This window comes from Tamandua tetradactyla, chromosome 12 (genome assembly GCF_023851605.1).
Source record: "Tamandua tetradactyla isolate mTamTet1 chromosome 12, mTamTet1.pri, whole genome shotgun sequence".
Taxonomy (NCBI): Eukaryota; Metazoa; Chordata; class Mammalia; order Pilosa; family Myrmecophagidae; genus Tamandua; species Tamandua tetradactyla.
Genome location: NC_135338.1, coordinates 83519563 through 83547227, shown reverse-complemented (window position 1 = coordinate 83547227; position 27665 = coordinate 83519563). Strand labels below are relative to the sequence as shown.

The 27665-nt window shown below is 50.9% G+C and overlaps 1 protein-coding gene across 3 annotated transcripts in view; it reads left to right on the top strand.

The window, feature by feature from the left end:
- The window catches only part of LRRK1 (leucine rich repeat kinase 1), a 164010-nt gene extending 136529 nt beyond the window's left edge, over positions 1-27481 (top strand). For all 3 annotated transcript variants that reach the window (XM_077124020.1, XM_077124021.1, XM_077124022.1), the window contains 12 exons: positions 693-832; positions 4244-4493; positions 7171-7337; positions 8103-8300; positions 9699-9976; positions 11552-11746; positions 12419-12570; positions 17310-17427; positions 19572-19688; positions 22470-23284; positions 23769-23870; positions 25485-27481. In XM_077124020.1, coding sequence (XP_076980135.1) covers positions 693-832; positions 4244-4493; positions 7171-7337; positions 8103-8300; positions 9699-9976; positions 11552-11746; positions 12419-12570; positions 17310-17427; positions 19572-19688; positions 22470-23284; positions 23769-23870; positions 25485-25662 — 2710 coding nt within the window. In that variant the 3' untranslated portion in view covers positions 25663-27481. The remainder of the gene's footprint in view (positions 1-692; positions 833-4243; positions 4494-7170; positions 7338-8102; positions 8301-9698; positions 9977-11551; positions 11747-12418; positions 12571-17309; positions 17428-19571; positions 19689-22469; positions 23285-23768; positions 23871-25484) is intronic.
- The last annotated feature ends 184 nt before the right edge of the window (positions 27482-27665 follow it).

The following is a 27665-nucleotide window of genomic DNA, read 5'->3' as shown; positions in this document are numbered from 1 at the left end:
AGCTCAGAAGTGAGACCCCCCCGGCACTGCCACAGGTCACTGAAGAGGGACCTGGAGAGGCCCCGCAGGCACCCAGCCCTGCTCCCTCGTTCTGAGAGAAGTAGCCACGCCCTGGGTGGGGAGATGTTCGGACTCCACAGCGCCCCGTGGCCCCCTCGATCCCACTCCATAGACAAAATACCAAACTTAGCTCCCTTTTCCTTTCTTTTTTGGAGAGAGAGACATAAAGTCAGCTCAACAGACTGAATAAATGTTAAACATGGGAGATGGTTTATTCCAGGTTTACAACGGTTGGTTTCAAAATGTCTTTCAGCTCTGTGAGAAGAGAAGGAAAAAGGGGAAATGGACATTTTGGGGAGGGCCTGAACTGGGCCACTCTAGGTGCCCGGCGCCTCCCTATGTATCTTCACTCACCACTGCCAGTTAAGGGATGAGAAAACTGTGGTTCAGAGAGGTTAAAAACCACACCCAAGGGCCAGCGCCGAGACCCAGGACTCCAAGTCCTCGTGATGTTTGCATCCCCTGTTGGGGCTGGAGGAGGTGGGGGGCCAAGGAGAAGGCAGAGGCTGCACGCAAGGATGGAGACCCAGGCCACGGTGTCCTCTGGACGGCCCCACCAGGCCCAGGCCCCTTTGGGTTCCCAGGGCCTCCAGGCCACATCTCACGGGCTCCTTTTTACTTGTGGTTTGCAGCGTCGAGTCGTCCGATGTAAACTGGAAGAAGAAAAAGAGTGGCGGGATAAAGATCATCTGCCAGTCAGAAATGAGGGACTTCTCGGCCATGGCTTTTATCACCGATCATGTCAATTCCTTGATGGACCAGTGGTTTCCCGGTAAGAGAAGGTTCTGGAACCCAGCCCTTGTTTATGTCAGTATTTCTTTATAAATCAGGGTGGGGCTTCTCCTTTGGGGAAAAGAAATCCCACTAGGATTCAGCCCAGGGAAACCCAGTGGGGTCTTTTTTTTTTCCCGAGCCAAATTGTATACAGCGTTATTAAAGGTACTTTTCATGAACAGTCATGGAATTTCAGGTAGGGCATGGGCAGTCATTAACAGTAGACAACAATGTTCAAACTCCCGTCTTCAGCGGACTACCAAAATCAAAAAGCTATAAAAACAAATGAAGTCTTCATTTGAAGCTCTGAACAGGAAAAGTGTAGAGTGAGGGTTGACATTTCACATTTAGCATGCTGTCTGACAGCTTTTCATGAGCCAACACTGAGTTTCAGGAAATGACATGAAAATGGCAGAATTATCACTTTTAAGATTCACAACCCAAGAACTCAAGCACCCGCTGTTCTTTTGTGGGATTCCTTCTGGGGGCATCACTGGGAAGTCCTGATGACCTGACATTCTTGTAACTTGGGATGTGGTCAGGCCCCAACAGATTTAAGGAAATCAAGTCGATGCTGAAGGCTGAGAGGGAGAAGAGGACGTGAGGGTATAAAAACGAATTTTAGTTTTTCCATACCACAGGGTATTTGTACCAAGGTGACAAATGTGTGTCAATGTCAAGGAATCCAGTATCCTGGGAGTAAAGAGGAGGTCTCTCAAAACTAGAAGGGAAAGGGGTTTTTTCCCATATTAATCCAGCTTTGGAGACATTCTATTAGTGAGATTTGCTCCTTCCCAAAAAAAACAGCAATGAAGTGTTCTGTGTGTTAACAACATAGCTTAAAAGAAAAAGTAAAACAAAATTCTGTATTTGTATAGAACTTGATTAAAATAGTATTTCACAGTGTGCAATCACCTGGAGTGCACGTTATCAAAAAGGCACACACTTCGTTTGGCCTCTCCGTTTTCTGTGGGTTCCCATCCTTTCCTCTTTTCCCCTTTGGGTACCTTCCCTCCCTTCTTTGCAGGGGTGTTTGTAGGCTGGGGTTGTGGCTTCGGAGCAGCAGGTTTAGCAGATAACCCTGCAGATCTTCTCTGTGGTTCCCCTTTCACCTTGGCTTTATCTCCCTTAGCATCCCCTTCAGCCCTTCTCCTGGGCAGGTGGCCACGGCAGGGGGGGCGTAGGTGCTGGATGTGTGGACGCAGTGGACTTTGGTCAGTCCAGGGGTCGTTCTCGCCTCTGCTCACTGCTCCGCAGTGGGGTCTTAACAGCCCTGTCCACGAGTCCAGCTCTGAACAGGGGAGGGGTTGTGCCCTGGGGACAGATGGGGGCTCAGAATCCCCAGTGGAGGTGGGAGGACCTCGCCTCCAGTACCTGCTATGGATGAGATGAGATGATGCTTCATGGTTCAAGAAGATGCTCCAGATGAGCCTCTGAACTTGTTTCTTTATGCACTCAGGACAGGGCAGCTCACATTGGGGGGAGCCTGCAGATGGAGTCACCCACTGCGGGGGGAGGAGAGCCGCATCTGCTGAGGATGTCCAATTCCCTCCCTGCCTGACCCGACCCCCACCCCTGGGGCAGGCAGACCCCCTCAGCGCCCTTCTGGGACCCTTTTGATCCATTTCTTCATTGACAGTTATTCCCCCACTCCAGAACCCCCCTGAGCCCACTTCCTCAGCTCCGCGGGGCCCCACGTCCAAGAAGGGCATAAGAGGCAAAGTACTTAAGGCACAATGCAGGGTGCTCTCCAGGGACGCGTCCCCAAGGCTCGGCTTTATTACCGAGTCAGCTTGGAGTCCTCCAGGTATCGGCAGAAAGGGGACCTTAAGGTCAACAATTTTAGCAAAGAGCCCTCCAAGACCCAGGGTGTGAGTCGGGGGGCCCCTAGGCTCTTTTTTTTTCTTGAGAAATAGCCACACATGTACAGTCCAAACATATTATAAATCAGTGGCTCACAATATCATCACATAGCTGTGTATTCTTCATCACAATCATTTTTAGACATTTGCATCACTCCAGAAAGAGAAATTAAAAAAAAAAGAACCCATACATCCCGTACCCCTTACTCCTCCCTCTCATTGATCACAAGTATTTCAATCTACTTTATTTTTACCCTTTACCTCCCACTATTATTTATATTTTATCTTTTTTTGTTTAACTCATCTGCCCATTCCCTGAATAAAGGGAGCATCAGACACAAGGTTTTCACAATCATACAGTCACATTGTAAAAGCCAAATCGTTATGCAATCGTCTTCAAGAAACAAGGCTACTGGAACACAGCTCAACAGTTTCAGGTACTTTCCTCCAGCCACTCCAATACACCATACACTAAAAAAGGGTATCTCTATAATGCATAAGAATAACCCCCAAGATAACTTCTTGACCCTATTTGAAATCTCTCAGCCACTGAGACATTATTTTGTCTCATTTCTCTCTTCCCCCTTTTGGTCAAGAAGAGTTTCTCAATCCCATGATGCCAGGTCCCATGTTGCCAAGGAGATTTACACCCCTAGGAGTCATGTCCTGTGAAGGAAGGGAGGGCAGTGAGTTCACCTGCCAACCTGGCTTAGAGAGAGAGGCCCCTAGGCCCAGTCAACCAGTGGTTCCCCCACAGCAGGTGCTTAGAATGTGGCCCTGCCCTGGTTTGCCTGGTGAGCTCATCAGACAGGTGAGAAGAACTTGACCAGCAAGCCCAGACCTCTACCTGCCCCCATCCCAGCCAGACACCAGCCCCCAGGCGCGCACACCCATGGCCTCCACCAGCAGAACGATTCCAGCAGCCTGGGGTGCACATGCACCCAGGAAGCTCTAGGCATCCAGCTCCTACTTTGCACACCACAGACCTGGACTCGCCCTGAGGCACTGCCTGGCAAAAGTGTGTGGGACCGTGTGGCTTCTGCTCCACCGGAAGTCACATAAACGCCTGTTTTGTGCTTGATTCTTTGTATTCATTTCCTCACTTGCATTGCTCTTCTGGAAAGGATCGTAGTGAGTGCACACTTTCTGTTTCATGTGGTACAGATGTCTCCTTGCACGCTGGTGGTGGGTCGGGAACCTGGAGTTCAGTGGTTGAAGCACGGCATGGCTCAGACCCAGCCCGGCCCGGCTGGGCAGCAGAGGTCCCACCTCTGGCCAGCCCCCTCCTTTCCCCCACGGCCCTGTTCCGCCAGCCTGTGCAGGGTGCACACCATCCCAGGGTGGTCACCCCTGACCCCTTCCTGACCTCAACCTTCAGGATCAATAGTGGCTCTCCAAAAAGGAGCCCCAAGGGCCCTAGTTGAGGTTCAGCGTCTCCCACTTCGAGAAGGGCCCACGGCCGGGGGCTGCAGGGAGCTGGCTGGGGATGGGGGACCCACCTGCAGCCACCTTCACATGACTTGGGCCCCTGCTCTGTCCCCCTGTAGCCCTGACGGCCACGGAGAGCGACGGGACCCCACTCATGGAGCAGTACGTGCCCTGCCCAGTCTGCGAGACGTCCTGGGCCCAGCGCGCCGACCCGAGGGAGAGAGCAGAGGGCGTGCAGTACTTCGACATGGAAGATTGCGTCCTGACAGCCGTGGAGCGGGACTTCATCTCCTGCCCCCGACACCCGGACCTGCCCGTGCTCCTGCAGGAGCTGGTCCCAGAGCTGTTCATGACCGACTTCCCGGCCAGGTGAGTACCTCTGCCCTGCTTCCCGCCCGAGCACACAGCGCAGGCTGAGGGCCTGCAGCCCCCTGAGCAGCTGCCAAATGCTGCCCCCGGGAGGCCCCGCCAGGTCCCAGCTGGAGTGCACACCCCACGGTGTCCCCATCTCAGGGGTGGCGGCCCTTCCAGCCTCTGCTCCCCACCAAATCTGAGGGTGCCTTTCAGAGTTCCAGCCACAGCACCCCCAGAGGAACCCACGCTGCGATGGTTTTTAGCTTCTGGGTAGCACCCGATGCAGGGAGGTCATCCTGGACCCCCTGCACTTTCTTGGCCTCAGGTTAACTGCAGCTCCTCTCTGCCGAGCTGGCCCTGCCTCCCGAGTCCACCTCACAGCCGGCTGCTGAGAAGGAATAGAGAGTCAGCTCGCCCAGGCAGCTCGGCCAGGCAGGATGGGAAAGGTCCCTACAGCCCCATTTCCCTTTCCTGGAAAACGGTGACCCCCTAACTGCTTCTCCAGCACCGAGCATCTGGACCCTGTAGTCTTTTCCCAGCATTGATTCCACGTCTGCTAACCTTGAATAACTGGGGAGAGTTCAGAAGAAAATAGAAAACATTGTGTGGCCCCATCCAACAGGAAATGGTCATTAACCCACGTCCTCGATAAAACGTGGTATCTTCTTCAGTTGATGGAAACCAGAAAATATGATTTGTTCTCATTGGGTTAGTTTGATGCCAATGGGGCCCAGTTTTGGGGGGAGTGGTGAAGTCCTCTATTTCCCTTTTAAAGGGATGTTTTATCTGGTTTCTTTAAAGAAAATCAAATCCTTTTGTGTGTGTAAGAATATTTCTATTCTTATATATTAAGAATATATAAATTAAGTCTCCTCCTACCTCCAAAGAAGTAGCTTTGGGGTACTCTGTGGTATGGCAGAATTTGGGTTCCAAGGCAGGCTTCTCAGTCAGTCTGTTAAATTAAACAAATACCTCCCGCATTGAATAATTTTCCTCCATAGTTCTTTCCAATAGCCCCATCCTTGTCAGCGGAAGTGACAGTGAGGTGCTGCTCTTCTGCAGAAAGGACTGCTTCCTTTTATTCCTGACACGAGGCTGTGAGCTGGCAGGGCCACCGGCAGCGTTTTATATGTGTCTGAATCAGATTTTCTGGGGACGCCCGACTGGAGTCTTCATCCATTTGCTGAACCTCATTGCGTTTTATGTCTCATCTCAGAGACCCCATGTGAATCCAGCCTGTGGAATTTGCTGGCATCAAACTGAAAAACTGGATGGTTTTGTTCCCCATTGGTTTGGGTCTAATCTCGGATCACGGCGTGGGTCGTAACCTGAGTCACTTGGCAGGGAGTTGGGAAACCCCTGCATCGTCTGGGCAGATTGGACCCCAGCAGAGACCCTCTGAGCACTAGAACCCGGGCCCAACCATGGCCCACAAATTGCACATGTCCTCATCCCTCCCCCCAGGAGCTGAAGGAGGCCTGGCACCCACCAAGCCCGGCAAAACTTACAGTCCTGATGGAAAGCTCCAGAGGGATCCCCTGCGCTCTCACATGCCATCCCGGGGGCACCTAGGGTGACAGCAGGGGCAGTGTCACTTGCCTGGTGTGGGCTCCAGTTGAGTTGTGGAAAGTCTGCGCCGCTGCAGAGCCCCCTCCCGAAAAGTGCGGAAATCAGCTGCCTCTGCAGGGGGGCAGCGGTGGGGCCCAGAGGGCTCCAGTGGGGCAAAGGAGGACCTCAGCACAGCAGGGAGGACCGACAGGGCAGGCTTGCACTGCCTTTCCTTTCCTCCCTAGCCCCTTCCCTGCTCCCTCCCTCATCCTTCCTTCCTTCCCTTTTCTCTCCCTCCTTCTCTCCCTTTCTCCTCATCCCTCTTCCCTCCCTTCACCTTCTCCCTCTCTCTCCCCCTCCCCCCTCTCTTTGAGTTCTGTTTTGCCTTTTTGGCCTCCTGTTTCTGAAGAAAAAAGAGGAGTCTGAAAGAATTATAAGAACTTAAGTAATCAAGAATCTCGGGGGTTGGGGGACTGGAGGGTTTTCGCCTGGAAGCCCACAGAGGGCCTACAATGGCCTGGCTGCCCCTGGCCTCCAATTACCTCTCTGATTCCAGACACCCAAGCTGTCACCCTAGAGCCTCCAGGCCCACGGGGTCTGCAGAGAAGACCCAGGAGCTCCTGGCTGCATTTCCAAAAGTCAGTCTTATAAATCTCGCTTTTACCGAAGATTAAAATGTGCAGACTAGTGTCAAATTGATCTGGGGACACTGATCCCTGGGGCTGTTTATGTCCTTCTTTCCTGAATAAAAAGAAATAGAGAAACGACTGGTCTAGCAATAAATAAATGCATTTTCTGATGGACACTAGCTCTCGAAGCAGGGAATCTTTTAGAAGAAAGTATCCCAAGGGCCCTTTCCCTGCATCCCTTGCTTTTTGCAGCTTGCCCCTGTGCCCATCAGCTGCAGCATCGACGAGGCAGGGACCGTTAGGAACCCATTTGCAGGTGAGGAAACTGAGGCTTGGCAAGGCTGCAGAGCCTGACCCGTGGCTCCCACCAGTGGCTTGGGACCACGACTCCCCCAGGGGAGCGGACACCACCTCGATGAGGAAGCAAATGCCCAAGCACAGGCTCACACCTGCCTCTCTGGGCTGCTCCTGGGGGCGGGGGTCCGAGCTGACCCCAGGGGCTGTGTCTCCGGCAGGCTCTTCCTGGAGAACAGCAAGCTCGAGCACAGCGAGGACGAGGGCAGTGTCCTGGGCCAGGGCGGGAGCGGCACTGTCATCTACCGGGCGCGGTACCAGGGCACGCCCGTGGCCGTGAAGCGGTTCCACATCAAGAAGTTCAAGAACTTCGCCAACGCCCCAGCAGGTAAGCGAGGCCAGCCCTGCCCTCCTTTGCGCCTGCAGGTTGTGGGACACCAGCCGCGGAGGGGCCTGTGGGAAGATGGACGTGACTTCGTTGTGTGTCTTGGGAGGAGGTGGCTTTGGTACCTGGCTGTTTGAGTCTGCTAAAGCTGGCAAAACGCAATATTCCAGAAATGGGTTGGCTTTCACAAGGGGGATTTATTAACCTCCAAGCCTACATACAGCTCTTAGGCTGCAAAAATGTCCCAATCAAGGCATCAGCAGGCGGTTTCTGGACTCCCCTGTCACATGTCGAGGCCCATGGCAGCGTCTGCTGGGCCCTTCTCCCCTGGGTTTTGTGGCTTCTAGCTTTTGACCTCTCCATCAGAGCGGTGATTTGCCTTCTGAGCTTCTGCATCTTTTTCTTTCTGAACTCCTCTGGCTTTTCTCTCCCTGCTTCTCCGGAACTTTTTTTCCTGTGTCTTCTTTCTGTCCTTTATTTTGATAGAGGATTCCAGTAAGAGGACTCAGACCCTCCTCAAAGGAGGTGGGACATACCTTCATGAAAGTTAAGCTTCTACTCACTGAAGGTTCCTTAGTCTGGGTCTGCACCCACGAAATCAGCTTTAAGAACACTGGGCGCCCTGCAGCTGCAGCCACTCCAGTGCAGGCGCACCTTAAACCCAATACACCGACGCCTTGACATTTAAGCCCCAGGCCGTGCCCGGGCCCCTGCGACCCCGTGAAGCCCTCCCTCGGGCACCCACGGCCGCGCCCTCTCCCCCGGCAGACACTATGCTGCGGCACCTGCGGGCCACAGACGCCATGAAGAACTTCTCGGAGTTCCGGCAGGAGGCCAGCATGCTGCACGCCCTGCAGCACCCCTGCATCGTGTCCCTCATTGGCATCAGCATCCACCCGCTCTGCTTCGCCCTCGAGCTGGCCCCACTCGGCAGCCTCAACACCGTCCTCTCCGAGAATGCCAAAGGTACCGGCCGCGCCGAGGGCATCTGGCCCCATCCAGCTCCCGGGAGGCCCAAGAGACCCCCGAGCAGAGGCCACGGTGGGCAGGGCAGGCCCCGGAATCCATGCACCCAGGTGGACCCTCTTCCCTGGCCCAGCTGTTCCCGGAGTGGGTTTAGGGCCACAGGGTCTCAGCCAGCCGGGCTTCCCGGGGCCTGCAGAAAGGGGCCTGGCCACCCACTCCCCGGGGTGGCAAGGATGGCGCTGCTGTCACCTTGGAATCAGAGGTCCAGCCTCCAACGCCTGGTTCTCTACCATAATCCAGAAACTGAGCTTCAGATGGGGCAGCCCTGGGAAGCCCACTCCTTAATCTTCTGCACCACAGGCATGCACCCTTGCTGAAGTTCCCCCCTGCCCCCAGCATCAGTTTCTATCAAATTCTGGGCAACAACACATGCAACCCCTGATACACCAACTGCCTTGGCATTTAAAGTCCAGGCTATGCCCAGCCTTCTGTGTTAAAATTATTCACCCTGAGACTTGGGTAACTAAACTCCAAAGAACTGGCAGAGGAAGGGAGATGGCTAGCTGTGTTTTGACTCAGGAAAAAGAAATGCTATTTAAATCAATCGTTTTTCTATCTGATGTAGATTGACTGACTGAGGACAAGGGATAGATACATCCAAATGTGTTAAAATTGCGACTGAGAGGAGAAATTTAAATTACTTAAAAGAATGAAAAAAATTCATGTTGGCCTGATAGCGATGATAAAATTGCCCTCATGTAAAAATTTAAAGAAATATAGCATCCCCTAAGAGTATCCGTCAGTTACTAGTTAAATGAATGACATCACCTAGTATGTGACAAACAGGACTCAAGCCTCTGATGTTTTGTATTTTCGCTGGAAAAAATACTTATTTTGAGATGGCAGTTGGGTTTGGAGAAACCTTTAAAATGCAAAGTGTTTTCAACCATGCCTTGGTGTTTTACTTAGATGTAAAAGAAAATAGCCCCTTGGTAAAATTTAAATATATTTTATGGAAAAGTCATGTTTTAAAAAATCAGTCATCTTTCCCTCAATGAAAAAGCATTTCTTTTTTTTTTTTAATGAGGTTGATAATAGGACAATCTTTGTCTGAGATGAATCTAGGAATTGTGATCCTTAGTCTGAGATGAATCTAGGAATTGCACCAGAAATTCCCGGAATGAGACCCCATAAATGAAGCTATATGGACAGGCCTCTTTATCCTAAAAAAACATTGCACTTAAGGAAATCATTCTCTCCTTCTTCTGGCATCCATCACCAAAGAATATTGAGAGCATGTCAGTATCAGAGAGAGTATTTGGGGAGGAAGAAAGGGAGACAATTTCTATAATGACAATTTAATGGGTATTTTTGCTTTTTGTTTCTTTGCTCGCAAAGATTCTTCCTTTATGCCCCTGGGACACATGCTCACCCAAAAAATAGCCTACCAGATTGCCTCTGGCCTGGCCTACCTACACAAGAAGAACATCATATTCTGCGACTTGAAGTCGGACAACATTCTGGTCTGGTGCCTCGATGTCACCGAACATGTCAACATCAAGCTCTCTGATTATGGGATCTCCCGGCAGTCGTTCCATGAGGGCGCACTGGGTGTGGAGGGCACGCCCGGCTACCAGGCCCCTGAGATCAGGCCTCGCATTGTGTATGACGAGAAGGTACCTGCCTTGGCCCCACTGCCGGGCCCACCCAACCCGGCCCCATGCCACAGGGGGCCCTGCCCAGGCTAAGCCAGCCAGAAGGCACCTGCTGCTTCAGAGCCCAGCATTCCCCTAGTACCCCTTCCTGTCTCACCTTGTCTGGCGAGGAGCCTCTATCTGTGTAGTAGGGGACAGTGTTGGCTTCGCCTTAGCTTCGGGAGCAGTTATCTAGCCTCAGGATGCTCAAACCTCCATCCAGAGACATGGTACAGGCTAGAAACACGGTGGACAAAGAGTTCAGGATATCACAGGCTCTGGATTTGAGTGCCAAGTTGACGTTTAAATGTGCAAAATGGAAAGAGAAAACCAGCCCCACAGGGTGGTCATGAGACACCTAGCAGAGGTTGCAGAGATTTCTGGGCCAGGTTAAGGTTTTGGGGCCATAGGTGCTGATCGCAAGGTTCTGGGCAAATCCAATGCCAGAAATGGCCGAGGCAGCATTGCCCAATCCAGGAGAAGAGATTGAATTCTGGCAGGGCAAGCGAGGACCCCTTGGCAGTCACATGGCCAACCTCAGCTTGAGATGATGGCTGAATATCTTCCTCCTCAATACTTGTTTGGGGAGATGCAGACACACAGACAACTTGAAATCATCTTAGAATGTGTTGCATTTAGTGCCAGCCCTTGTTCATTTATTACCTAGTATTGAAACTCCTTTTGTTTATAATTTCTTGTGATTTGGTAATTTGCAGATGGGTCACTGACCAATTGCTTTAAGAAGGGCATACACATATGCCAGTTAGCTGGGTACCTGTGGCTGTGGCCCAAGATAGAAAAAACAAACCAGAGCAACAAAAATAAGGACTTCTTAGTAACAGGTGACTTAGACAAAGCACCTTGAGTTTACCTTGAAACTAAGATTATAATACGAACCTTCACACTGAAAATCCTCATCTCTATCTTAGTCATTCTCCTGCTACAAAGTTATTTCTTGACCATGACATGGGCCTGTATAATTCTTTCCTTGCTGGACCTTTTTATGACATTAAAATTGGAGAGAACAACATGTTTTGATCCAGGAGACACTCCCCTTTTTTATGTTTTGCATGCACAACTCTCCTAGTACTGAGAGTGTTAAACCAAATGTCCTTGTTTTCCTGCCTTATCTGATACTCAAGGGTAGGGTCATGGCATTCTTGGAGCCTTTACTCAGTACCAGACAGTTAGCAAGTTCTCAATGAGTGTTTATTGGATGGTTGGATGGATGGATGGATGGATGGATGGGTGGGTGGGTGGGTGGATGGTTGGGTGGGTGGATAGATGGATGGATGGATTGGTAGGTGAGAGATAGATGAATGGATAGATGAATGGATGGACAGACAGACAGAAGGATAGGTAATCAAATGATCAGATGATTGACAGATGGAACTGGGTGGTTGCATTAATAGGTTAATTGATAATGGTCTCCCTTTGGGCAAGGGCCAATGTCTTCCCTGTCTAATTGTGTCTCCCTGTTCTCTCCACATCAGGGCCAGCTTGTAAAAGCCACTGGGCCTTGGCAGGGAACCTGATTCCGCTTACCTCTCTGCCCAGGTAGACATGTTCTCCTACGGAATGGTGCTCTATGAGTTGCTATCAGGACAAAGGCCTGCACTGGGCCACCACCAGCTTCAGATTGTCAAGAAACTGTCCAAGGGCATCCGCCCAGTGCTGGGACAGCCAGAGGAAGTGAAGTTCCATCGGCTGCAGGCACTCATGATGGAGTGCTGGGACACCAAGCCTGAGAAGGTAACTTCGGAGCCAAGTCTGGCGAGCAGGGCCTTCCTCCACTGGCATTTGGGTGATAGGTTTCCAGCTGGCAGCCCACTCACCATTACTAAGGGACTGGAAAAATTGCAGGTGCCCCTTCCCTGTTCACCGCCCCTAGAGAGAGAGTTTTTACTGCTCTTAAATTATCCGGTCTCATTTTCTTTATGTGCATGACACACTCAAGAAAAAAATTTCTGTGTAATGTCATCATGCGAACAAACAAAATATTATACCAGCCCCTTCTATAACAACATAGACCCCATGCCAGAGCACAGAGAATACGAGTATCTCTTTTGTAAGGAATGAGGGGAAGTGCTTGGTCATGAGAAGCAGGGGGTTATATTGCAGTTTCCCTGGATAAGGCCAACATTTTCAAGGCTAAAACTCACTTATGAAATTTGTAGGCACTAGTTTAGAGTATTGGGAGTAAATGAGGTCACAGGAGAGGTGGTATATCCTCAGGTGTGGTTGTTGGCCTGGAAGCATTAGGCTAACCTGACCAGCTAAACGTTAAATCGCCATGGCCAGTGAAAGCTGGAAGGGGTGGCTGCTGCCGTCTGCAGTCCTTTTAGTCCCTCATTTTGGTACAGTCTTAAGTGATTTGGGTATGAGCACCCCTTGCTCACCTCTTGGTGACCCCTCTTCTCTCAGCGACCCCTGGCTGTGTCCGTGGTGAGCCAGATGAAGGACCCCAGCTTCGCTACCTTCATGTACATGCTACCATGCGGGAAGCAGACATCCTTCTTCTCATCCCAGGGCCAAGAATACACTGTGGTGTTTTGGGAAGGCAAAGAGGAGTCCAGGTAATCTCCTATGCACCACAGTGTCCTACATGTGTTTCCAAGGGAGAAGTGACCCTAGCACTTGGCAGCACAGGGTCAGCAATGGCCTGGAGGAGAGTAGTTTCCATGGATGGTGGGGTGGAAACCACATTGCATCTATACGTCTAGATCATCCTGGTGGAGATTTGTGATTAAGAAGAGGGTGAAATCTGCTGGCAGTCCAGGAAGGGTTTCGTTTTAAGATGGAAGCTATTTGCAACTTGAGTGGAGATGGGGATTTAGAGGGATTCCTTCTAAATGCCTCTTTTTTCTTAGTGGAGAGGAAGGAAGGATGAGTGTGGGGAGGAGGTATTGGATATTTGAGGAGAAAAGAGAAGGCATGAAACAGGATTCAAGGCATGGAAAAGTTCAACGTGATTGCAGGTACACTGAGCCCCACTTGAGGTTAGAGGCCATGCATTTGCAATGAGACCAGTGAATCACGTTCCACTAGCCCAGATGGTGGGATAGGCAGTGAGGTTGGTTTTGCCCAGAGGGAGATAGAGGGACAGGAGTTAGGGCATTTTCAAGGGAGTGATCATAGAGATGGACCATAGAACCTAAGTGAGGCCATAAAATGGATGAAAGAGAAACAATGGAAAGTATCCAAAGCTCTTGGGTCTTGGCATAGTATAAACAATATTTGGAGCCTGCCATGCCGGAGGACCTGGGTTTGATTCCCGGTGCCTGCCCATGTAAAATGTTCTAGTTTGCTAGCTGCCAGAATGCAATATACCAGAAACGGAATGGCTTTTAAAAAGGGGGAATTTAATGAGTTGCTGGTTTACAGTTCTAAGGCCGAGAAAATGTCCCAATTAAAAACAAGTCTAAAGAAATGTCCAATCAAAGGTATCCAGGGAAAGATACCTTGGTTCAAGAAGGCCAATGAAGTTAGGGTCTCTCTCTCAAGTGAAAAGGCACATGGAGAACACAGTCAGGGCTTCTCTTTCAGCTGGAAGGGCACATGGTGAACACGGCGTCATCTGCTAGCTTACTCTCCTGGCTTCCTGTTTCATGAAGCTCCCCGGGAGGCGTTTTCCTTCTTCTTCTCCAAAGGTTGCTGGCTCGTGGACTCTCTGCATCTCATGGCTACATCGTTCTGCTCTTTCTGAATCTCTTTCTCCAAAATGTTTCCTCTTTTATAGGACTTCAGAAACTAATCAAGACCCACCCAAATGGGTGGAGACATGTCGTCCCTTAATCCAGTTTAACAACCATTCTTGACTAAATCACATCAACCAGGGAGATGATCTCATTACAGTTTCAAACATATGGTATTGAATAGAGATTATTCTACCTTAATGAAATGGGATTTATATTAAAACATGGCTTTTCTTAGGGGGCATATATCCTTTCAAACCAGCACATAAAAAAAAAAAATGTTTGGAGTTGTGGTACTCGGTGAAGGAAGCTGAAAAAGTAGGAGGTTGTGGTCAAACAATCGAGTGACTGACTCAGAGATTGTGAAGGAGTGCAGCTATTAGTAAACGCAAGATTGGGGATGTGATCGTGAGGGCAGGAAAGAGAAGGAGGTTGCAGGACCACGAGCTGGGAGTTTGAGAGGCAGTGCCTAAGCCAATGAAATACCCAAGAACTGTCGTGTAATGGGAGACCCTTGAGTCTGGGCCATGAGGCGTCTTTCCCACCTGCCCACTGGGATATCCCCCGAGGCTGGAGGTACAGGTCATGCCCCAGTAAGCATAGGGGCAAACATTTGCAGGTGGTAAAACCAGGTAAGGCTTAGAGAAGGTGATGCTAGAGCCACGCTAGGTCAGTCTTAGTGAGGTTTGCATCAAATTTTTATGGGACTGATGGCTCTGACATAGGACATGCTCCAGGAAACGGTGCCCTTAAGAAATAAACCTTTCTAAGTCACAGCAATGGATTCTGTTCCTTATGGGATAGGGGCTAAGAACAAAAAGCAAAGCCAAAAAATGTATATTATATATATTATAAATATATATTAATTATATATTATAAATTAATATATTTTGCATTGTTTTCAGTAATTTTATTGTTAGTGATAGTGTCATTTTCAGACATTGTTTCTGTTCATGTGGTTGATAAATACTTATGCTAGTATTTTGAAAACCATAATTTTCATCATGGCGAAAGGGAAAACAGATATAAGATAGGTAAGTTAAAATTCTGTCATTCTGAATTTAAATTGGATGAACCCATGATGTATTTTGCTTTTAAGAAAAATAAACTCATGTAACTTAGCTCTACACGTTGGAACAACCTAGAAACAACCACCAACCAAGATAAAGGATTCTTGGAAATCAATGCAAAAAAAAAAATCCAAAATCCTACTAGTAAAACAGTCAGGGAACATGCAAATTCTTTAGAAAAGATAAACAGAGAACAATAAACTTTTTTTTTTCATTTTTCAAACCGTTTGAAATTTTAATCAAGCCTGTTTAACCTCATTAGTAAATTAGATATAAAAATGTATATAACATTGACTTTTGATCCTATTCGAATGGAGAGACAAGCATCACTAGATTTCTTTGTAAAGAAAAATCACATCTCTTCTGATTGTAGCAGTCAGTGGTAAACCAAGGGATAATCATGGTTCCAAAGAAATGAGGGCCAAAAGAGGTCTTTGTAATTTTACTAATAAGTATGATTCCTTATATATTGGGCATGAGTTTTGTAACCATAATTGATGGTGAAGTGTTAATAAACAAAGTTGTTATTTGTGGGAAATACTCACTGATGAAAGCAATGGGACCATAAAAACATAAGGGCATTTACTAAAAAAAAAAAAGTTCAAAACCAAAATAAAGTCTGCAAAGAAAGAATATGGAATTAAAAGCCAATAAAAGCACTTGTTTAATGTTTCAAATATTAGTGCTTTGCAGATTTCTTGTGAAGTCTTACCTCAGACTGCCAGAACTAAAAAAACATACACTATGGCTAGGGACACTAGTAAAAGAAAGATTCCATCAAACATGTTTGTTTGGGAATTTTTGTTGAATTTGTAGCAATGACGCCAAGAACCACTTTAATAAACATATTTTTAACATTTGAACTTATTAATAATCAAAGAAATGCACATTCAGCCTGCAACTGGCCTTTTATTTATTTATTTTTTTTTTTTGTCTATCTTCCTGGCACAGTTTTTTTTTTAAGATAATACTGGGTTGCTGAGAATATGTTACACTCACTGGTGAGTGTGTAAATTTGCACATCCATCGGCAAAACAGTTTGTTCCTCCGGATCGAGAGCCTTAAAGATGCTGACCCTCTCTGGCTCAGTAGCTCCACATCTAGGAATCTGAACTAAGAAAATCCCAGGGTGCTCACAGATAGTTCTAGAAGGGCCGCGGCTCTGTCAGCTTGGTAACGTGTAACTTTTCAGTTGTGCAGACTCACACAGCTATCTATGATGATTTGTTCAGAGTAAAGAAAGCTCCTCTCCTGAGGGAAGGAAGAGGCCTCTCTCTGGCCCCTGTGAGGATTTTTAAAAAGCTTACCAGCAAGGGTGCACTGGTGGTTCAGCGGTAGAATGCTCGCCTGCCATGGGGAGACCTGAGTTTGATTCCCGGTCCATGCATCACCACCACCCCCCCCCACCAGCACCCCAAATAAGAAGCTTGCCAGCAGCCTTGAAGGAAGACTCATTGATATGATAATTCTGTCCCAAAGCAGAAGCGAAATGATACTGGGGGGTAAGGTGACGGGGTCCTCAACATTTTATGTGTGACATTCTATTCATTAGGGAAGAGAAGGAGAAATGGAAGAAGGAAGAACAGATAAACAGGATAGAAATATGACAAAATTCTGATTGGACGGTGAAAGGGCATATTATCCTTTATGCTGTTCTGTATTTTCATAATTTTTCAAAGTAAAATTTAAAGCTACTTAGAATATCCTAATTTAATTTTTTAAATGCATTGAAAAAAGTAGGAAAATGTAACTGAAAAAGTTTTCTGTGCTGTTCCATTCCCCTTCACTTCTTTCCATCATCTGCAAATTGTGTTAGCTGTCAATAATGACAAAGGTTTCCAAAATTCGATGGTGGGAAAAAATTATAATTGAACACTCCTATCCACAGCTTGACTTATTTTCTTAGGTGGAGGAAAAGACCTGTGCGATTTGGGGTAAATAACTTACTCCCCTCCCCACACACACACCAGCTGTGGTGGGCACAATTCACAGCACATGGAGAGCAGTGGCGGGGTGGGGGGCAGTGAAGCTGGAGCGGGCATCCGTGGCCCCGTGTCATGCCTGGTGAACCACTTCCAGCAAGGGCAGCTTCTCCACAGCTCTTTGGAGGTCCTGTTTGAAGGTCCCCCACCATTCTCTGAAGTCTACCAGCTTTCCCATTAGCCTTGGCTCTTTCCTTCTAGCAAAGGGTTCCCACATTCCTAGGGTGGGAAGGGGTGGGTGGGCCAGGATATGGTCTGGGGGATGGGAAGCGAATGGCCCTGGCACAGGTGACAGACAGACTCCCGGTCCCCTGCTTCAGGATGGGGCAGTTCTTGGTACCCTCAAAGGTGGCAGAAAGAGGCGATTCTTCCTTCCATCGGGAGTGATTTTTCCCTGCCTGCAAATGTCCGAGCACTGCCAGACACACAGAACCTGGCTGGGCCCCAGGGCCCCGAGGGTCCTGGGCTCCAGGGTTGGGGGTGAGGCAGGCCACCTGCTGCAAGGGAAGGAGGGAAGCCAGGTGGCCTCCGGCCACACAAACTGCCTGCACCGCTGTTGCATTTGCAGAAACTACACGGTGGTGAACACGGAGAAGGGCCTTCTGGAAGTTCAGAGAATGAGCTGTGCGGGGATGAGGCTGAGCTGCCAGATCAAGGTTCAGAGCTCGCTGTGGACAGCAACCGAGGTAACCATCAGTGTGGGGCTCAGGGGGGCTGGGGGATGGGCAGGGGAGAGTACCTGGGAGCAGGGGTCCCATGGGGAGAAAATACAGGATGCCCAAGTAAACCTGAGTTCAAATAAACAATGCATAAACAAGGAATACAGTTTTAGCATCCCCCAGCCTAGCTCATTTCCTGTGAGACACCTCCCGCCCCGCCCCCAACCCACACACCCAGAGGGAGGCCGTCGGCTTCCATGTATCAACATGGAAGCAGCTGCACACCACCCAGCTCACCCCGGGATGGGGGACCCAGTACCCTAACCCTCGGGTCTGGAATCTCAGCTGGGAAGAAAAGCCCAGGAGGTTGGCGAAGTGACTGGATTTGCAGCGATACTGCCAGATCTAAATGATGCAAATCCCCTCAATACTGAGGCCCTTGGTGCCTTCAGATCAGGGAAATCACAGAAGGGCCAAGGGGGCTGTCTTCCGAGAACCCCGAGAGGAATGCAGGGAAACCAATGCCAGAAGCTGCTGGCATGGGGGTTGGTTTGGTTTTTTTTTCACATGGGCAGGCACGGGGGATCGAACCCGGGTCCTCTGGCATGGCAGGCAAGCATTCTTGCCTGCTGAGCCACCGTGGCCTGCCCTGGCATGGGGTTTGAACCGGTGCGCCCTTGCTGGACAGCAGTTCGGAAGTTTGGTTCGGGTATGCCACAGAAAGCTCTGCGGCCGCTTGTACCCCTTGCACTTCGGTCATTTCTGTTTTAAGAACTTACTCTAAGGAGAGAACCAGCATGCGCACACGCACATCTGTGAGAATGTTCATTCTAGAATAATTTACAGTAATGAAAATATGGAAAGACTAAACATCTAACAACAGGAGATTAGACAATTAATCTAATTGCCCTTCAGTGTTCATTGAAGGGCAGATAATCAAGAGGTGCTAGAAAGTGGTTCTCTTGTGAAATATGTAAGGCTACAGGGCTCTCCCTACTCTGAACCATTACATGAAGAGAAGAACACAAACAGCATCAGAGGTGGTCTCGCTGTTATCTATAATACACACATACATACACAGAAACTTCTGGAAGGGAATTCCCCAAAACCCCAATAACAGTTTATTCTAATGGATTATAGGCGACTTCAATTTTCTTCTTGAGATTAGTCTGTATTTCTCAAATGTTCTGCAAAGAACAGAAATATCGATATAAACCTCAAACAGGTTACCTTGTGTGTATGTGACTGTTCCTTTTTTCTTCAATTTAATATTTTTTTAATTGTGAAAAATAACATATATACAAAAAAGCAGTAAATTTCAAAGCACACCACATGAGTTGTAGAACAGATTTCAGAGTTTGGTATGGATTGCAAGTCCACAATTTTAGGTTTTTCCTTCTAGCTGCTCCAAGACACTGGAGACCAAATGAAATATCAATATAATGATTCAGCAGTCATACTCATTTGTTAAATCCTATCTCCTCTGTTATAACTCCACCTTCTCCTTTGATCTTTCTCCCACTCTTCAGGGGTATTTGGGCTATGCCCATTCTAACTTTTTCATGTCGGAAGGGGTTGTCAATAATATGGAATAGGGGGATGGAACTAGCTGATGTTCTGGAGAGGCTAGCCCTCTGCAATTCAGGACTAACCTGGTCCAGCGACCCATCTGGAGGTTGTAGGTCACTGGAAAATAATTATACTGCATGGAACCTTTGTAGAATCCCAGATAAAGGCTTAGGTGTTCTTTAGAGTTGGTGGGAATGGTTTTGGTTGAGATTTGGCAAACTATGGTAAATAGTAAAATCTAGTTGAGGCTTTCATAAGAGTAGCCTCCAGAGTAGCCTCTCAACTCTATTTGATCTCTCCCAGCCACTAATACGTTATCTGTTACAATTCTTTTCCCGCTTTTGGTCAGGAAGGCATTGTCAATCCCACAGTGCCAGGCTCAACCCTGGGAGTCTGTCAGACCCCACGTTGCCAGGGGGACTCTCAGCCCTAGGTGTCATGTCCCACATTGGGGGGTGGGGAGGTAACAGAAAACAGGTTACCTTTTAAGGCGCAGGAGGGATTGCCCAGGCTGGGTATGCTGTGCCACCCCTATCCCCACCCCAGGCAAGGCCGCAGCTCTTCCAGACCAGCTCTCACGGTGGCCTCATGTATGTCCACAGGATCAGAAAATCTACATCTACAGCCTCAAAGGCATGTGCCCCTTAAACACGCCTCAGAGGGCCCTGGACACCCCGGCCATCGTCACCTGCTTCCTGGCAGTTCCTATCATTAAAAAGGTGAGGGGGGCGGGGGGCAGGTCTGGTGTGACTCCAGCCCAGAGCAACCTACAGCTGTTGGGGTTGGAGGGAGGGAGGGGACCCAACCCAGCCCCATGCTCTTGGGCCACCAAGTCCAGGTCGAAGGCGTCCTGAGAAAGCAGGAAAGAAAATTCACAGCAGCCCTGATAAAACCAAAGGATAAGTGTCCCCTTGCTGTCCAAATGCAAACGGCAGAGCCTGCCCCCACACCCCTCCCCGCCCCCAGCTACGGTGAAATGGTCTGCCAAAGGTACAAGCGTGCCATACAAACACATCGCCTCTTCCCCCTGTGACACTGGTGGCCACCCCGGTCCTGTTTCCTGGTCTCTGCCTCATCTCTAGGGCTCACAAGAAATCCCATACCCCAGCTTCTTGTGTCCAGCAGGGCACCCCCAGACTCCTCTCCTCCACCATCCCACGGGGCCCTAAGTCTCATCCTCCACCCCCATCGTCCTCTGCCAGGGGCAGCCCTCCTCTCTCACCTCCTTCCCACAATAACTGCTCTCAGATCTCAAGACCGGCTGTAGTGAGCCCATCTCTGGGGTGCCCCAGTCCCCCAGCCGCTGGGACATCGTCCCCTGCCCCAGACTCCCCCCACCCTCTCTCCCTCTCCCATGCGCAGGCTCTGACCATGCTCTGCTTGCTCTGACTGCGAGGAAGTGCCAGCTTTGCAGCATGCAAGCTCCTTAGGCACCGTAAATGCTCTAGGAGTGCTTATTGGATGGATGGATGGATGGATGGATGCATGGAAGGATGAATGGATGCATAGGTGACTATTCCTGGGCTCTGAGAATTCCACCTAAAGAAATACGGCACTGCTTTGTCAGAACACTCTGACCATCATCCTCCTGTTTGAGTCTTTTCCATCTGTAAAATGGGAATAATAAGGGATTGTGGGAAGGACTTCAAGGCTGGGCGGGCCCAAAGCTCTGGCTCTGGCACTTGCCCAGAGCAAGCACTCGGTAAATGGGAACATTGCTATTTTTGCTACCTGACAGTAGTGAAATATATGTGCTCTTCTCTCCACCCAGTAAAAAAAAATAAAATCAAGTATGAAGTTAACCTTAGAGTCCTTTCTGTCCATGGCCCCACTCTGGACCCGGCCTGCCCTAGAGCACATGAGAACACTACACAAAGCCTTATTTCAGGCCCCTGCTGGCCAGGCCCGGGCACCCCCTCCCACACCACCAGAGGAAATAAAGCGGGCTCTGTGCAGAGCCTACCTGCGCAGGGTCCCTGCCCGCCACCACCCCCGGCAGCTCCCTGCCTGCTCGCACGCACACACGCACACATGCATGCATGCACACTCACACCCAGCCCTGCCGGGGCCCGGGCCGGCTGCTCTAGATAGAGACTCTGCTCCTGTTTGCCTCGACTGATGGCTTTCGTGAATATCCCAAAGACAGAGCTCGACAAAGCTCCTTAGTGCTTACTGATCTTGCTGTGAGCTCGAGGCTGGGGTTCTGCCTTCTCCCGGACAGTCTGATATCCCCAAGTACCCCCATCTCCCAACAGCAGGGCTCTCTGTCTTTCACCTGTGCGAGGCCTGGCTCCCTGCCCGCACCCTGGCTCCTCTTTTGTTCTTCCGAGCCCTTCCCTACCCTACGCCGATTCGGCTCGGCCATCTAACTTGTGTTCCCAGTGAGCTCCACGCAGCGGCTCTGAGGAGTGCCTGGGATGAGGCTGAACCTTCAGCCCTGTCCTGGCTCCTTTGGCCCCTGCCCTCTGACCTCTGGGGGCTGGAGGGACATCATGTCAGCTGGGGGTGTGGGGAGACCTCAAGGACCTCATCCGTCCCTGCTGGTCGGCAGGTATTTCAGTGTAGATGCAGTAACACCGGGAGCACAACATATCCTGCGTTCGAAGTGCTGACATGTGTCTTATTTAAGACACAAGAATTAAATGCTCAGCAAACACGTGCCTTCTACTAGCTGCAGAGAACCACGTGGCCTTCCGGGGTCTCGGCGATGAATAAGACTCCATCCCTTCCCGGGCCAGGACTCGGGTGGGTGAGCCGCCACGGTACTCATGCCCGGTGCCACAGCTGGGGTTTTCCGTGGCGGGGTCCCTTCCTGCTGGGAGCTGTTCAGGGTCTGGTCTGTGCCCCCTCGAGGGGGGGGGGTGCACATCCAGACATTCCTGCTGGCAGCCCCTCATCTTTAAAAGCCTTTCTCTGGAATGTGGTGGTGGGCACACATCCTTTCCCTGTCCGTGACTGGCAAATATTTCCTCCGTGTCCATTTTTTTTCTTTTGTGATTTATGCCTTTTGTGTTTTCTCCAGGAAATATTTGCTTACACCAAGGTCTTGGACAGCTTCTTATAGTTTGTTCTTCTGGAAGCTTCATGCCTTTAGCTTTTAGTTTTAGGCCTGTAATTCAGGTCAAATTAATTTTTGATGTGAAGCATGGGGTCAAGGCCCATTTTCCTAATATATTTATCCAGTTGAGCTGGTCTTTTTCCGGAAAAGGCTTTCCCTTACGCCATTGAATTTCCCTGGCTCCTTTATCAGAATTCAGCTGCCCACCTGCGTGTGACTTTACTCCAGGACTCTATTCTCTGCCACTAACTTGCATGCCGAGCCTGTGCCAGCACTGATGGTACTAATTGTCATGACCATAGAGTAAACCTGAACCCAGGCAGTTGGTGGAAAGAGCCTGGCGGCAGCTCGGGATAAACATGGAAATGTGTCTCGAGCCTGCTGCTTCTCCCCTGGAATGCGCCATGGGAGAGGGCTCACGCTTCCCTGCCTCTTCCTGCAGAATTCCTACCTGGTGCTGGCGGGCCTGGCCGACGGTCTGGTGGCTGCGTTCCCGGTGATACGCGGTGCCCCGGACGAGGGCTGTGCCTACCTGTGCTCACACACAGCCAACAGGGTGAAGTTCAGCATCCCCGACGACGACGCGCGGCAGAACCCCTACCCCGTGCGGGCTATGGAGGTGGCCAACAGCGGCTCCGAGGTCTGGTACGGCAATGGGCCGGGCCTCCTGGTCATCGACTGCTCGGCCCTGAAGATCAGCCGGCGGCTGGAGCCCTACTCGGCCCCGTCCATGGTCACATCCATCGCCTGCAGCTCCGAGTGCCGGGGGGAGGAAGTGGTCTGGTGCCTGGACGACAGGGCCAACTCCTTGGCCATGTACCACGCGACCACCTACCAGCTGTGCGCCCGCTACTTCTGCGGCGACCCCAGCCCCCTCAGGGACGTGTTTCCTGTGCGCCCATTGGATTCTGAGCCCCTGGGCGGCTTCACCGCCGGCCTGAAGGAGCCCACGGCGGACGGCATCGCGGATGTAAGCATCATGTACAGCGAAGAGCTGGGCACGCAGATCCTCACCCACCAGGACTCGCTGACCGACTACTGCTCCATGTCCTCCTACTCTTCGTCCCCGCCCTGCCAGCCCGCCGGGTCCCCAGCCAGCTGTTGCAGCGTGCCCTTCTCCATGGACGGCGAGGACCAGCTCAGCGTTTGCTCCGACCAGCAGGGACACGACCTGGCTCCCATGGATGGGGACGCCTTCAGCCAGCACCTGCAGGCTGTGAAAATCCTGCCTGTGAAAGACGTCATTTGGGTACCCAGGTACGTGTCACAGGGACGGTGCAGATGGGCAGGGGGGCCTGTGTGTGCTGGCGGTAGGGGTCAGAAGAGGGAACCCTAGGACATCCTTAAAGATAATGCCAAACTCCATCAAGAGTGGTTCTCCTGCGAGCGTGTCCCCCCACCACCACCTACCCACCCACCCCCATTCTTGGCATCTGGGGCCATCTGTTCTGCAAATGTAATAATAGCCGCACGAAAGCTCATCTGCCCAGTGGAGCGCCAGAGGCACGACAAAATGAGAAGGGGCCCACGGTCCACTGAGAGAGGGGCCACGGCCCACTGTGATTAAGTTTCCTACTGGGAAAGTTTCTCTCGGCCACAGCTTTTCTGTGCCCTCTCGGTAATGTAATCCACCAGCAGAGACGGCCCCTTGGCAACCCTGCTTTTCTGCAGACCAGATCCATTTCCCCCGGGGAGTCCGGCCATGGACCCAATGCTTCCCCTTTCTGTCTTGGTTTCTCAGGCGTGGTGGAGATGTTATCATCATTGGCCTGGAGAAGGAGTCAGGGGCCCAGCGGGGCCGCGTCATCGCCGTCCTAAAAGCTCGAGAACTGACTCCACATGGGTAAGGTGGAGAAATGGCTCCTCCAGGGGCCCGGGGATCCCGGGGTCCATGCAGTCCGGCTCCGCTTCCCTGGGGCAAGGACGTTTGGGGTCTAAAGCTCCATCACCACTTCCCTGCAGAATGCCCTTTCTGCCCTTCTTTTTCCTCCACGAATTAATATCAGCATCCTCTGACTTGGCCGTAAGGTCACAGGAGGACACAGGAGGGGGTCAGGCAGGCGGCCTCTAGGGGCTCAGCAAATACTGGCCAAAACCGGGGTACCCGGTGCCCCTGTGGCCCAGGTGCCCCACCTGGGGTACACCTCCAGTGGAGGTCACCTGATTCACCATCCCCCCCTCCCAAGCAGGAGGGCCCTGGCTGAGACGGCCCAAACTGCCTGTCGGCATCGGGTCGGGACCTGACCGCATGGGCACCCTGACTCCGCTGAGCCTGGGGTCACCTCTGCCTTCCTCCTGGGCTTGGTCTTGCCTCTCTGCAGCTGCTGGGACAGACAGGCCCTGTACAGCCTGCCCAGGACCCAGTGTACGAGGCCAGGGAGATGTGTGCGACTTAGGGATGGTATCTGCTGAGCCGTCCGGCCATTCCTGCTCTTAAAGCTTGTCTGGTGCTTTTTCCTATTCATTCCCCCGAAAGCCAGGTCTTACCACAAGCCAGACATACTCACTCTACAGAGAAAAAGACCCCAGCAGCCTGAGCCTACCCAGATGCTTATTCCTCAGCAAGGAGTTGGTAATTGCCCACGACATGCAAGGCTGTGAGGGAGCCACAGGCAGGGAAGCCACGTGCCATCTGTAGACATCCAGATTTACACAGTGACCCTGGAGCCAGGCCGGGTGCTGCCCAGGGCATCCTAGCTCAGGCGGTGACCTTGGAGCCAGGCCAGCTGCTACCCGGGGGTGTCCAGACTCACACAGTGACCTTGGGGCCAGGCCAGGCAGTGACCTTGGAGCCAGGCCAGGCAGTGACCTTGGAGCCAGGCCAGGCCTGCCAGGCCCAGGAGGAAGGGGCTGCACCATACATGCCTGGTGGGCTCCACGGAGACACTGCCCAGGGCAGGGGGCCACGAAGTGTCCAGTGTCCATGGGGGGAAATGAGCACACCCACAGATCATTCATACCAGTCCACAACCTCAAACAAAAAATGTCAACAGAGAATGGCTTTTTGCAGCAGGTTGGTGTGTCTGACCACGTGTCTTCTAAGCATGTGGCAATATCAATGGGAGAGAAAGGATCATACGTGAGCCGAGAGGCAGGGGAATTGGGCCAAGGCTTAGAATCTGCCAAAGTTCATTCACCAGCAGGCCTTCAAGAGTCAGTGGTGTTTTCTGGACACTCAGTCACAGAGAATTCTGCCTGCTCTGATTGGCATCTGCAGGCCCCCAGGAGTCAATTTCTTAGGCCACTCCCCGTGAAGAAGAGAAGCCCTCGGCCCTTTGCCCTTGCACACAGGCTAGATGTATCAGGGCAGGCCTGTCAGCTCTGCTGGCTGGTAGGGCCGGGCGGGGATGCCCCAGGGCCCCTTTCTCTAACCAAGCTCTCCTCTCCCAGCAAGGCAAAGGTCCTGGCCAGGGCTGGCGGGACCCCTGTGGTTTGCTCAGACCCCCTCTCTCCGCAGGACACTGGTGGATGCAGCCGTGGTGGCCAAGGACACGGTCGTGTGTGGCTTCCAGAACGAAAACACTGAGTGGTGCCTGGCCGTCTGGAGGAGCTGGGGCTCCAGGGAGTTCGAGGTCTTCTACCAGTCCTATGAGGAGCTCGGCCGGCTGGAGACCTGCACGCGCAAGAGAAGGTGACGCCTGCTGTGGCGTCAGAGGGCGGTGAGCTGTGGCTGGACCCGGATTCCAAAGATGGATGGACTTCTCCTGCCTCACCTGCTGCTAAGGACCACTGAGGAATGTGCAGGCGGGTCGGAGGTGGGCTGGGGTCCCCCCATCACTGATTTTACAGCCCAAAGGGAGGAAGGCAACCCTGGGGTGAGAAGTGCCTCCCCCTCCCTTCTCTGTCCCTCTTGCAGGGGCAGGGGAGGGGGCCCCCACTCCGGGCACCCCAGGTCTCAGATGGAATTACACTAGAAGCTCTAGCTGGGTAGCAGTTGGGGGCAGGGCGGGAGGAGGCCATGACCCCTGCGCCTTCCCCCTCCTGGTCCCAAGGCTCCGGCTCATTTCACAAGGCCCTGTGTCCCCAGGGCTGGGCCTGACTTGGGCAAACTGAGATCGGATGTCTCTGCTCGCCCTGTAACCCTGTAAAGTGTCAGTGTGAGAAACTCACCGAGATCGAACCCTTGGCCTGAAGCATTGTCCAACCTGGGGAATGAATGAGTTCCTTTAAGTGACATGGGGGGAAAGCCCAGGGTGCCCTTTTCAGCTCTTTGCGTTCTTTTCCAGCCAACAAAAGGAAGAAGTAACTTAATCAGCAGGCCGGTGGGGTGGGTCTTGTGTTTATAGCTGTGTCGAATCAGCTGAGACGCAGCTGGAACACAAACTCTGTTTGTTTGCACATGATAATCTTGTTTATCACTTAAAAAAAAATTAAGTAATATCTCAGTGGTTAGGTGTCTGGTTGTGAAATCACATCCTATGGGGCTCATACCCAATTATGTATCAGCTAAAGATTTAACGCATACATGAACAGCGGTGTGAAAAGTTAAATTGTTAATGGGGCCTTTATGTGTTCATATGAGAGCGATTTATATATATATAAATAGCACACACTCACACATCCACCACCTTTATCAAGTGTTGCCGTTTGAGGCTACTTAACCCAGAACAGGAGTTTGATTGTGCTATTGCACTCTGATTCATGCTGGTGACCCTTTTCCAAAATTAAAATAGAAAAAATTAAAACTAAAGATTCCCTGGGGTGTGCAGGCACATGTGATTCATTTATCTTGAAATAAATAGACTCCCTTTTAAAAAAGAAGCCTTGGCCTCTGTTTACTGAAATGCTTGTGGTCACAGGCAGGCTCGTCCCACCCTCGTCTCACTCACTGCCCAGGGTAGAATCAGGCCATCTCATCTTGGCCCCAAGGTGGAAGAAGGAGACATTCATGTGGAGACTGAGGAAAGCACTCACCAAGTGGAGGGACCTGCACGTGCAAAGGTCCTGGGGCAGGAGCCAGTCTGCAGCCTGGGTGGGATGGATGAAAGGCTGGTGTGGCGGAAACACTGAGTTAAGGGCACCCTCCACAACTGGGGAGGCCCCGGTGCTGGTTACAGAGCCAAGGGGGCTTGAGGAGAAGACGTGGGGAGACAAAAAAAGGGTTCTGTGATGCTGTACCACGTGGGATATACCAGTACCTACCCAGGGGTGTTGAGGGGAGGTGGTTGCCATTGGGGCCACCCCTTAGGTATCTATCAAGATTTCAAACACATGTGTCCTTTGACCAGCTCCTTCTTAATTGTCCTGAAATATTTGTAAAAGTGCCCAGAGGTAGAGAACAAGGCTCTTCTTTGCAGCATTGCGTATATCAAGACGAAGTCATCATATTCTTGTATGTTCAACCGCACAATACAATGAAAGAAGGGAGTGGTGCCAACTGCTGATCTGAAATGTTCTCAGATATAATAAATGTACTGTTTTGTTTTGTTTTTTAAATAAAAGGAACATACAGCACATCATGTATAGAGGTACCATTTGTGTAAGAAAATGTTGTACAGAAAAGTTTGTGTGCACATGGCAGATACCCAAGGGCATGTGAGGATCTGGAGAGGAAAACTGAGGTCTGGATGAGAATGGGCCCTTGAGCGTTTGCTTTAAACCCTTCTTGCTGCATGGCTAGAATTTTATACAGGCCTTT